Below are 12595 nucleotides of genomic sequence, written 5' to 3'. Positions count from 1 at the left end.
CCGCCCGAACCCCGGCCCGGCCCGCCCCCGCCCCGCCCCGCCGGGCCCGGCCCGGCCCGGCCCCGCCGCCGGCCTGCTCCCGCCGCGCCCACCGTGCTGGGGCCGCCCGCGGCCGCGCTGCCCGGCTCCGCCGCCGGCGCTGCGGCCGGCTGGGCGCCACGGCCCGGCGCGGCCTCGCGGGAGGGCGGTTGCGATCCGCCGTGACCGGCAATGGGAGATGGACGGAGCCGGCAGAGCGGTAAGGGCGGCGTGCGGAGCGGGAGCGGGGCGGGGGCGCGCCCGCCCGACAGGGGCACCTCGTCCCTTTCGTCTACTTGTCGTTTTTCTTTTTTCACTTTTTCTTTCTTCTTCTTCTACTTCTTCTTCTTCTTCTTTTTTTTTTTTTTTTTTTTTTTTTTCCCTTCCTATTACTTAGTTCTTATTTTCTAATGTTTTTAATCAACACTTTTATTTTGCTTTTCCTCCCTCCCCCTTCCTTTCCTTTTTTTTTCTTTTAGCTTTAACTTTTTTCCTTCTTTTTGCTTTTTCTTTTTGCCTTCCCCCTCCCTTCTTCTTCTTCTTCTTCTTTTTTTTTTTTTTTTTTTTTTCCCTTCCCTTCTCCCCTCTTCCTTTTTTTTCATTTATTCTTTTTTCCCCCGTCTTTTTTTTTTTTTCTTTTTTTTTTTCCCCTTCTCTCTCGTCTCACATTCTCCTCAGGAGCAAAATCTCCGAACCCGTCAGTACCCGCTGCTGCCAGATCCTCAGCCGCGCCAGGGAGGCAGCGCTGGGGACTCTGTCCCGTGGCTGTGACCCGTAGTCTGCATCCCGCGTGGTTGATTTTGCTTCTGTCTCCGTGTAATTTGTCAGTAAAACATATCAGTGCTTTTGCTGCACTGACCGGCTCTTCTAAACATGCCAAATTATTGAATTAAATGAGATTGAGTGCAAAACCCGGCAAGTAAGTACCACTGTGCTTTTTGAAGAGACGTTCGGTTCAGGCAAATTCCCCAAAGATACAAAGTATTACAGCATGGAACTTGAACGGATACACTCTTGCACAAACATCCTCACAAGGTGTTGTTATCTTAAGCCTTGCTACAGTGCGCTGGGACTGTGCTTCTCAGTGGGAGCATGTAGAGTAGTAATGATGTTGAACTTCTCACAAACTCGCTGAAGCTGCTAACTTTTCATGCAGGCACAGTATTTCCATGCCATAAACAACAATTATGTGGCTCCCACAGGGTGCTGGTTAGTACATTGTCAGGCAGAGCACATCTGTGTGCTGGTGAAGCGATTTGGGTGTGTAATAGGTAACTGCTTTTGCAGCTTCAGTCACACTTTAATTTTGTCTGTGCGTAGGGCCATTAAAACAGGGAGAGAAAGTCAAATACAGTATTTCTAATGAAAATTCTTGCTGCGTACCCAATGTTGGAAGCAGCTGTAATATACTGCTGATAGTCATCCAAGCCATTCTGGTTTAGCTGGTAGTAAGGAATCTCTTTTATTCTAAGTGCTTTTTCATCAGTCACGTCCTCAGTTGATGTGTGTTAGCAGATGTTGCCATTTTAACACTAGCTGTATGTCTGAACTAGCTCTGTAGTTTGTACAGACTGGGAATTAGGCTATGCAGTTGGTGGTTTGGGAGTATGCCTTTGGTGTGAGAGGAGGTGAGGCAAAACCAGGTAGGAATCCCTATGGAAATACCTCCATTCAATTATAGCCTTGGTTTGCTGTAGAAAAGAGTGTAAGAAATTCCTTTGCGGTAGTGGCAAAGTTAAAAACAATTCCAAGTATGCTATTCATTGCTCTCTTCTTAACTTGACATGAAAAAAAATATATAAATAAATAAAATTAGGACTTATTGATAGATAAAGAAAATTCTTGTTGTTCCACTTACCTGAGTGAAGGAGGTCCTCTTGTGCTGCTGGTGCCCGAGCAGACTACCTGGCTTACTGTAGTAACCATTCGTACACCATCGTACACCATCAGATTGGCAGGAAGGGCATTGAGGATCCTCATGAACACACCTGATTCCTTTTCTTCCTCTTCCTCCCTGGAAACTAGGGGAGCAACAATTTCCTTGTTGTTGTCAATTGGGTGGCTAGAAGACCTGGATGTATTTCAGAGTTTCCCTCTCCTACTTTGTCCCAGGAATGGTCCTATTCTTTCTCACATTTCCAAGAAGGTTTTGCCTTTGGTTTTGCAGTTTGGAATTAAGAGACAGTTTGAGCATTGATTCCTGTGGGATGAAGGGGCAGCTGTCTGTGGGAGGGTTGTGGCTGGTGCCATAGAGCATCTATGCAGGCAGATGGTTGTCTTGATGAATGTGCTCCAGGTCCAAATGCCAGGAGCTCCAGCAGTGCTTTTGGTGGCTGTGGCAACTGGAATTGTGGCTGTCAGCATACAGGAAGGATCCTTTGGCTATGGCTGTGAACAGGCCTGGACGCAATAATGGGTATTTTGAGTCACTCCTCATGTTGCTTTTTGGAGTCCCTCTGTTGTAAGGGTCCTGAGTGAGCAAGTAGCTTGGGGTCTTGTGAAAGCTGTGTCTTGAACTGCTGGTGTGAAGTTTGCTGAAAGGCAACACTAGGTAGAGGCTGTGTGAAGGAAGTAAAAGGAAGGGATGGGGGAATCATCCTCTGGTGCAAAATGGTAGATGGGGTATCCAGGGTACCTGGTAACAATCTGCCACGCTGCTGTGTTCTACCTGAGGTTCGGAAAGCCCATGGGCTGGTTTGAAGTTTGGGTCAGCCAGCCACACACTGAAGCATCCCTGCGGCAGTGAGAGCCACAGTGTGGCTAGTGGAACCTCCTCACTGTAGCTTGCAGACTGTACCGGAACAGATGAGAGGGGCATGTTCCAAGGATATCCAGCCAGATTTCATTCCCTCTGGAGGTTCTGCTTAGGGATATCTGTGATCAGACAGCTCCTCCAAACCATTGCTGTGTGGAGCATCAAGGATGCAGCCAGACCAAGGTAGTTCTTGAGCAATTTGGATCTTAAGTACCTAAATCTCCTTCTGAGGGAATTTCTGTGCTCTGGACCCATGGTAGCAGAGATTATTTTCAGTCCTTTTCTGCTTTTTGCACTGAGATGAGGCTGAGTGGTGGGGGTAGATACAGCATGTTTCTGTGGGATGGAAAAAGCTGTTTCAAAGCAATGGTAAGCGCCTGTCTGATGCTTTTAGCCTGGCCATATATGTCACATTCCCCTCAGGAATGACACTGTTTGAAGTATGCTCTTGCAGTGTGTTTCCAGATACTTTTTGTGACTACGTCCCCTCCGAGGTCAGAGGCTCCTCTTGCTGTGACACCAGCTCCTGCCAGAGACCACATGTTCCTGGGATGCCTTTGCATCTGGGTCTCTGTGCTCTGTGTCACAGTGACAGGAGAGATGGGTCATGGATGGGCTTAAGTGCAGGGTGCAGTGGAGTTTATTCCAGGTGTGGGTGGATTGCTATGGGCTTGTATCAGAGGAACTGTCTAGCCCTCGCAGCTTGAATTATTCCTGAATTGACTGTACTTCCTGGGTGCTGTAAGCAAACAAACCTGCTGGGGCACAGAATCAAGCTGTCTATCAGAGCTCCATGTTACCATCTCCACGAAGCACCTTGGACACCAGCTGCATCTGCTGGAAGTGCACAGTGCTTGCCATGGCTTGTTTTGCTAAACTGCACTGTAGAAAAGTTTTCAGTGCCATGACAGGTGGGATTAGCCTAAGTAGACCAGCCTGGAGCAAGCTCTTGAGGCTGGGCTGTCAAAGCAGAAGCACACTGGTAGCAGTCACACTTACTTGAGGACTTCACATTAAAGCCACAGCAATTTTTTTGACACGTGGTAAAAGAACTGAACAGGAAGGTGCTGTCTTGAGTGAGCAATGCAGTAGTTTGGAGCACTAAGAAAACAACTCAAATGACAGAGGCTAAACAATGAAAACCTCCTTTTTTTGGAGGAGCAGTGAATGTGGCATGACTCTCCCTTTTTAGCATGAAGTGGCATTGTGGAAGAAGCGGCTCGTCTCCAAATGGTACTCATTATTTTTTTACAACAGTTTTCAAACAGGAAGTGTCACTAATAACTGCATCTTCCAGGCTGGGCAAAGGCCAAATGCAATGGCAAGATGCACTTAAGCCTGGAATATGACTGTGTTTCAGCCCTAGCAGAAGAACCCTTAACCAGGAAGGAGCTTCCGTCAGAAGACGACAAATTCTATTATCAATGAGTTCTGATTTTCATCAGCTTTCTTTTGTGTGAAATGTCTGTGGCCTAATGAAAAAGGAAGATGAGACGTGTATCAGCTTCTCCACCAGTGGGACAGTTGTGCCAGCTGGCCCACTTTGTGCTGCTTGCAGGGAATGTATAACCTTTGGTGTCTTATATCTTTCTGCAATGGCTGGAATGGCCTGGTGGCTTCTGGCGATCTGTGGGGTCACAACTACCCGAGGGTGCCCATGCTGGCACTCCCTGACTCATATTTTCTTAGCAATCACTCTGTTCTTGCAAAAATATCGTTTCAGACTCACAGCAGGAGGGTCACATAAATTTCATTGGTGTGACCTCCAGCTTCTGCCTTAGTTCTGCAAGGGGAAGAAGGATCAGCTCAAACTTTAGACAGATTTCTGATCTGAATAACTTATGTTATATCTAATTAGGACTCAGAAGGAACAGTGGAGGTGAATGCTGTAAAATAAATCTAAATATGTGATATGAAATAATCATGCAGGGTCAATGAGCTTTGGCTCATTTTTTTGCATGCTCTGATGCCACGTTCTAGCTCTACAGCTTGTCTTTGCTGCAGAGGAAGTGCAGGTTTTTACACCTTTGCGAATGTAAAATTTTCCAGCAGCTCTTCTGAAGAAAGGTTGGGTTTTGTTGTTGTTATTCCTCTCTCCTCCCCCTCCCCCCCCGCTCCTGTTGAGTTTCCTGAGCTTGAGGTGCAAAGAATATTTTAGTCACACTGGGCTGTCTTAGACCAACCATGCTTGTAACACTGATTTGAGAAAGGAAGATGATCTCTCTTGATAAACCCTCTCTCTTTACTTCCATCAGTAAACCCAGAATTTCTGAGTTCAGTGTAAGGGAAATGTAGGTGCAGCACTTGAGCTGTTCTCAGGTCTCAGCAGATGTTGGCCTGGGTTTTGGAAAAAAATTGGGTGCTTAAAGATACAGATGTAACTTCTCGTAGCCTCATGAGGAGCCATATTTTAGCTTCTGTAGGGCTGAAATCTGTGTGGGGCAGACCTGTAGTCTATCTAAACATTTTTCTGCCTCCTGAGATACCTAAATATCGTGGAAGTGCAATACCTGCTGAACAGAAGCAGTCTGTCAGTTTGCTAAATATACTCTGAACAGATTGAAGAAAAAAAAGTGAATGCAAGATGTCTAGTATGTTCACTGATGAGTTGTCTGAATAAAAATGCTGGCTTTGTGCAGTTTTCCTTAAATCAGGCCTCTGTCCTAATGCTGTTTGATATAATGAAGGAGAAATACTTCTTGTGTACTTGTGACTTCTGATGATTTAGATATTTTTGCTCTAAGAAGATGGTTCTTCTTGCAGTGACCAGCAGCATAGCTCTCAGTCAGCTTGCTTTGACTTGAGCTGTGTGCATACCATAGAAATAATGCACAGATGTCCTTACAGCGCACATCAAAATCACTGACTCGGCAAATAGAAAATGCTGAGTGACCTTTAAAGGTAAAGTGTAATCATAAAGACTTTAAATTAAAATGCTGTACACATTCACACTGTTACAGCTCAGACAGTGTCAGCCTTTGCATATTAAAAAGCATTTAATTCAGAATAGCAGCTGACTGCTTCCTTACAGCTTCAACCAAACAACAAAGCAAGCATTTCTTTAAGGGGAGAAAAGAATGATGTACAGGTGTAGAACAAGATTAACAGACTGGAAACAAAATCTACCTGCAGCTGTTTGATTTTGCTGGTACGGAATGCATTTTGAGTTACTGTTTACACAGATTTTCCAAGAGGAGACTCTTGTGCCTAGTTTCTGAATTGAGCCTCTCATCAGACACTGAACTTTTGTGAAGTCTGCCTTTGAGGAGGGAGAACAGCCTCGATAGTATCTGCCCTCTCCTAGCTCTGCTCTCTTCAGCCTGAACACTTCCCAGGAGGTGGTTCCTGGTAAACAAATTCTGCTGCGTCCCAAGCATAATGAGAAGCCTGCAGAGCCCCAGTTCCTTTCGGCACATTCCTGGGGTGAGGGCACAGGGTGTGTGCTGGGGTGAGCCTTGCAATGGGGATGAAGGAGCAGAGCCACCTGCCCCAGTGCTGAGCCTAAGGCCTGCCTTGTACCGGGACATGATGGAGCCTGGTAAGCAGGTAAGAGCTCTGGTTGATGATGCCTGGGCCCACAGTTAGACCAGGAGCCTTTAGGTGGTTGTGCAGGTGACTAGAAAAGGTTTGTCTTGGAGTTTCATGAGAATGTGGTGGCCTCTACCCTTATGGACAATGTGTATCCCTTAAGTTTGCCCATTTATTCTGTGGGCTTCTGATTTCCATGACACTGCTTTGAAGGGAGCACTGTGGTTTGACTACAAACTGTGTGAGGAACTGTCTCCTTCTGCTTGGTTCAATGCTGACTCCTGATGCCTTCTTTTGATGTCCTCTGACTGATGTATTAAAAGAGGTGGTGAATCACTTTTCATAGGCTTTTCCAGACCCCTTGTGAGTGCATGCATGTCTACTGCACATTTCTCAGCTAGCTCTTTCCTTGAGTTGAAAAGCTGTAACTGACTTACTCATCCCCTTGTATAATCCAGAGTTTTCTGTTGGAGAATGACTATATGGAGTGCCTTTTCGTTAGTCCTGTTCTTTCTCCCAGGCCTCCTGGCTCTTCACAAATCTCCCTGTAACTCCCCTGAATCTTTGCTAACACTGATACTGGCTGCTTCAGGTGAGATTAAGCCTTGCAGAGCTCTTCTGCTCTTTTGAGTCTTAATCTATTTACTAATGCTTTAATTTAAAAACTGTGAACACACATATTAGCATGTGGGAGTGTGTGTGAGGAAAACAAGAACATGGTGTACGAGGTCATACAAAAATAAAAACTACAAACCATCTCCGTAGTCTTTTTATGAGCACCAGTGTTCTCTCAGTTCCCTCGCTGCTGTCAGTGCATTGGCTTTCAGAAGCTAGCATGTTTATTTTAGCTCCAGTTTTCCCCATTTCATCTTGTTGCTTTGGAAAGACTTAAGCTCAACAGAAATAGTCTTTTCAGAGCAATTAACACAACCTGTCAGAAGCACTAAGGCTTGCTGAGTTCACGCCCACGCAGGAATTTTAAATGTGCTTAAAAACCAAAGGCTGACCATTAGTGGTGCCAGGTGGTTGGATGGTTTGTCCAACCATGACAGCAGAGGCAGTGCTCTCGATGCTTGACTGTGGAGACTTGACCATGGAATGGTAGCTTGATGTGGATACTGTTAGGAACTTGCTGAAGAAGGCAGCACATCTCTCAAAACCTGTCCATCATTTTTGCCTCTCTCTTATGTATTTCTTTTTATTTGCATTTTTATTTTTTAAATCTAATTTCTTTTCAAGTTACTGTGTTTCAGTGAATCTCTGAGGCAGATTCTGGGCTGTGGAAGAGAACATCAACACAGATATTTGAACTGTTCCTGCAAGCATGAGCTCACCAGATCAGGGTATGTGATAGGCTGCTGAGAGGCATATTGTATCCTGCTAGGGATGCTGGTGAAGAAGTGAGGATCCTGGGATGGGAAGTGGTCTGTGTGTGTGGCTGTGAAGTCGTCCACGGCTGATGCTGGATGTACTTAATTCCCTTCAGCCTCACAACAAAGAGGAAGGTGGTAATCTTTGGCAGGTGGAGCTCTGCACATAAGAAAGTGCTGAACTGGGGCTACACTCCCATGGCACACTGTAGCTGTAAACCCTTCACTTTAACTGTCTCCTCTTGGACCTCCAGAAGAACTGGAGTCAAGTAAGCCAAGAACTGGAATCCTCTTTCTTTCTTTGAGTTGGGTGGCAGTGTGTTTTATTAACAAACCTTGCAGGGAACCCTCTGAGGGAACTTTCACTTCTGTATCCTAGCAAAGTTCTTAGTGAGAGGTGTACTTCCTCCTGAGGTATTTTTAACATGACTAGTCTCCTGCTGCCTGTCTTACTCATGCTCCCTGAAGGATCAAGCTCGGGTACTTCTCTCATTCTAATTCTTCCTGAACATCATCTTGTCAAGTCTCTTGTGTGAGGTCACTGTGGTCTGTCTCACAGCATCTGGCCTGTAGAGGTGTCTGGTTAGTTGCATGCTCCTTTGAACACTTCATCCTCACTAGGTATTTTCAGAGAAAACATGATTTTGTGAATGCTTCAGACTGGCCAGTTTCTTGTAACAGCAGCTGTGGGTGATGTCATAGAATCATAGAACTGTAGAATGGCTATAGTTGGGAGAAACCTTGAAGATCATCTATTTCCAAACCCCCTGCTGTGAGCAGGGAATGTAGTTTCCTGCTGCTGGGACCCAGAGAGATGGAGCCCAGCTCTCCAGTTGGTTCAGCTCCAGAAAGCAGAGAGAATAGTAGACTTTGGTATTCCTCCCCTAATGTTAGTGTGTAGATCAGAAATTCCTGACTACCCAAGAAATGGACCATTCTCCCCATTTTGTTTTACCATCTCATTCATCTGTGAGTGGGATGTGGCATCAGCTAGAAGCCTAACCACAGCATCCCTTACCATCCAGCTGGGTAGAGTAGGTCTTTGTCTGGTTCCATAAGCTGCTCCTGACCAAGATATCTCCAACAAAGAGCTTTTTTTCCTGCACTCAGCGGTACCTATTCCAGTCCTTCCTGCCACAAATCCTGCAAGCAAATGCAGGCCTGAAAAAGGAGGAGGAACGTGGAAACTTCTTCCATGCTTGTATTGCCATTATTACACTCATAATAGCATGTTTTATGCTCAAAAGTCCTTGTTCTGATTTTTTTTGTTTGTTTGTTTTTTATGTGTTTTTCTCAAATTATGTGACAGGTTAGTATTAGCAGGTCCATCAAAGTAGCTATAAGAGTCATAGTGGTAAATAGGCCATTGAATGAGTGATGAATACTTCCAGGAACGTCACAGATGATCTACTGCTGAGTTATTATGGCTGTGTGCTGGACTGAATTCTTCAGCGCTGGCTCAAGGCAGAGAGGTGGGAGAGGTAATTGGAAAAAAACAAAGAAAGAGGAAAGCCAGGCACTGTTCTAGCACATGGGGCAAGATGGTCATTTGCCAATATAGTCTTTTGAAGAAAATCCAAGCATCTATTCAGTATTAAATAAAAGAATAAATAAGTAAATAAAATTTCTCCAAGAACTAAACAGTTTTCCCCCAAAAGGTCCTGGTCAGAACCTCAGTTAAATTCAGAAGGTGTTTTGGTGTTTCCCTTCCAGGGAGAAAGGAGAAGTATTTCCTTCAGGTTTGGGTGACTTGAAACCATTTGGATTTTCTCGGGGTGTTTTGAGGGGAGCCTACAACTGATACTGACAGATTAACCAAGCAAGGCGCCAGTGTTCCTTTTTGAAAGCTGGCAGTGAGCTTTTGTTTGGGGTCTGGATAAAGCCACCTTTTGGGGCAAACTGTGAAAATGCAAATTGTGATAGTGGTTTCTATTTGCAGCCACTGACTCGCTGCTCTGATTAGCATTCAGGCAGCAGAACTGGGCAGAGGTATTATAAGTACTTCTCAGGTGGCTGATTTATCTATACTTGGCAGGTAACACCAGAGGAGCAGGACTCCTGAGGTCTTAACATACTACTGCTGTTCTCTTTGGTGCTGAAACATGAATGCTCTGATTCCTGTGGCAGCCATGAAACACTGAAAGTGTTGCCAGCATTTTCTAAGCAATCTCTTCACCCTCAGAGAAGGGATGAAGCACCAGCAAGCTGGGACCTCTGCTGACCCATGCCAATGCAAGATCAATGGAAAGGTTCAGTGTGTTGCTAGGAGCTCTGAAGGGTGAGGGCTAGCATAAGCAAGCAAATGCAGACTGAAATATGTTAAATAAGATTCATCCAAGAGATGGACGCAGCCTCTTCAGCTCCCAACTAAGAACCATGACCTAAAGGATTAGGCTTGATCAAACATCATCAAATATGCAAAAGAGGCTGCTAGAGAGGTGGGTGAATGGGCAGGGACTTGCTGCTCTTCTGTCCAGAGCTCAGTCTGGACTGAAAAACAGTGTGTTTGAAGGTTATGAGAAGTGTATGTTCAGCTTGCCTGATACAAGGGGATTGATGCTCTGAGTGAATGTCAACTTCTGTGGCAGTGACAATCACCAAATGCATCAAAGGTGGTGGTTAAAGCCCTCTGAGGGAAGCAATTAAGAAATGGGCTGACCTGGATGCAGATTTCTTTCCTCTTGAGCTAAAGGAGAAGGCTTAAGCAGGAGTTTTATATCCCTTCAATTTTGCTTGCTTTTAATCCTTGCTAATGCTGCCTGGAAAGCTCCATGAACGTTTGCCCAGCCCTTCCCTGAGCTCCTGGTTTCAGGGGCATTACGACTTCAGCAAGATTTAGGTGAGTGACAAAGTGAAGGAAGGAAAGAAGAGCTATTTTTTTTTTCTTGATTTTCTGTTTGAACTCAACTCTTCATTCTGTTGTCTCTAGGGAAGGAGTACAGTAAAGCAATAGTCTTAAAACCAGCTCATACGTCATAGCATTCTCATTCTTTCCCTCTCTCTCTCTCTAATATCTTTTGTTTAGATGAAATAACAACCTTGTCATTAAGCCTGGGTCCAGAGGCTGTGAATTGCTTTACCTTTACACAACTTTATACTGCTATAAGAGCCTAAATAAATGTTAGCCTCAGCTGTTTCTGTGCATAAACCACTTGTATGGAATTCTCATAAGCTTCTGAGTGCTTCTGTAAATTAGGTTATCGCTTTCAGGTGCCAAGATGAAGGTCTTGCAGACCCTGCTTGGGCACCTAACTGTGAAATGTTGCCCTGGACACTGAAAAATCATTCATTTCTACTAGTTATTGGGTAGTGAAGAGAGCATTGTGAACCAAACTGTTCATAGTGCTCTTTACAATAGGGTATAAGAAAATACAGGCCCTTGAAAAATGTGTTTGCAGGCAGGGAAGCTCAGTGCAGAAGATGTCTGTGGAGTTCAGAAGAGCAGCGCTGAGAGATGGAGGTGCTGTGTTGCATAGGTGTGTAGATCAGAAATTCCTGACTACCCAAGAAATGGACCATTCTCCCCATTTTGTTTTACCATCTCATTCATCTGTGAGTGGGATGTGGCATCAGCTAGAAGCCTAACCACAGCATCCCTTACCATCCAGCTGGGTAGAGTAGGTCTTTGTCTGGTTCCATAAGCTGCTCCTGACCAAGATATCTCCACCAAAGAGATTTTTTTTCCTGCTCTCAGCTGTGCCTTTTCCAGTCCTTCCTGCCACAAATCCTGCAAGCAAATGCAGGCCTGAAAAAGGAGGAGGAACATGGAAACTTCTTCCATGCTTGTATTGCCATTATTACGCTCATGATAGCATGTTTTATGCTCAGAAGTCCTTGTTCTGATTTTTCTTGTTTGTTTGTTTTTTATGTGTTTTTCTCAAATTATTTGACAGGTTAGTGTTAGCAGGTCCATCAAAGTAGCTGTAAGAGTCATAGTGGTAAATAGGCCAGTGAATGAGTGATGAATACTTCCAGGAACGTCACAGATGATCTACTGCTGAGTTATTATGGCTGTGTGCTGGACTGAATTCTTCAGCGCTGGCTCAAGGCAGAGAGGTGGGAGAGGTAATTGGAAAAAAACAAAGAAAGAGGAAAGCCAGGCACTGTTCTAGCACATGGGGCAAGATGGTCATTTGCCAATATAGTCTTTTGAAGAAAATCCAAGCATCTATTCAGTATTAAATAAAAGAATAAATAAGTAAATAAAATTTCTCCAAGAACTAAACAGTTTTCCCCCAAAAGGTCCTGGTCAGAACCTCAGTTAAATTCAGAAGGTGTTTTGGTGTTTCCCTTCCAGGGAGAAAGGAGAAGTATTTCCTTCAGGTTTGGGTGACTTGAAACCATTTGGATTTTCTCGGGGTGTTTTGAGGGGAGCCTACAACTGATACTGACAGATTAACCAAGCAAGGCGCCAGTGTTCCTTTTTGAAAGCTGGCAGTGAGCTTTTGTTTGGGGTCTGGATAAAGCCACCTTTTGGGGCAAACTGTGAAAATGCAAATTGTGATAGTGGTTTCTATTTGCAGCCACTGACTCGCTGCTCTGATTAGCATTCAGGCAGCAGAACTGGGCAGAGGTATTATAAGTACTTCTCAGGTGGCTGATTTATCTATACTTGGCAGGTAACACCAGAGGAGCAGGACTCCTGAGGTCTTAACATACTACTGCTGTTCTCTTTGGTGCTGAAACATGAATGCTCTGATTCCTGTGGCAGCCATGAAACACTGAAAGTGTTGCCAGCATTTTCTAAGCAATCTCTTCACCCTCAGAGAAGGGATGAAGCACCAGCAAGCTGGGACCTCTGCTGACCCATGCCAATGCAAGATCAATGGAAAGGTTCAGTGTGTTGCTAGGAGCTCTGAAGGGTGAGGGCTAGCATAAGCAAGCAAATGCAGACTGAAATATGTTAAATAAGATTCATCCAAGA

General features: G+C 44.9%; 1 protein-coding gene across 9 annotated transcripts in view; it reads left to right on the top strand.

The window, feature by feature from the left end:
- Positions 1 to 12595, top strand: part of PSD3 (pleckstrin and Sec7 domain containing 3) — a 142021-nt gene that overhangs the window by 516 nt on the left and 128910 nt on the right. For 5 of the 9 annotated variants that reach the window (XR_004305693.2, XM_085530101.1, XM_032441492.2 and 2 more), the window contains exon 1: positions 6137 to 6319. The exons of 1 other annotated variant lie outside the window; for it this stretch is intronic. Coding sequence is in view for 7 of the 8 variants with exons in the window: in XM_085530101.1 (XP_085386227.1) it covers positions 6152 to 6319 (168 nt within the window). In the remaining variant the exon portion in view is untranslated. Of the gene's footprint in view, positions 1 to 47; positions 239 to 6136; positions 6320 to 12595 lie in introns of those variants that run through there. 3 more of the 9 variants (XM_085530102.1, XM_015849599.3, XM_085530104.1) reach the window with 2 other exon arrangements.

The sequence above is a fragment of the Coturnix japonica genome, chromosome Z (assembly GCF_054131305.1).
Source record: "Coturnix japonica strain WE chromosome Z, WE-NBRP24, whole genome shotgun sequence".
In the NCBI taxonomy this organism is placed as follows: domain Eukaryota; kingdom Metazoa; phylum Chordata; class Aves; order Galliformes; family Phasianidae; genus Coturnix; species Coturnix japonica.
Note: the sequence above shows the minus strand (reverse complement) of the source record. Positions and strands in the feature narration are given on the sequence as shown.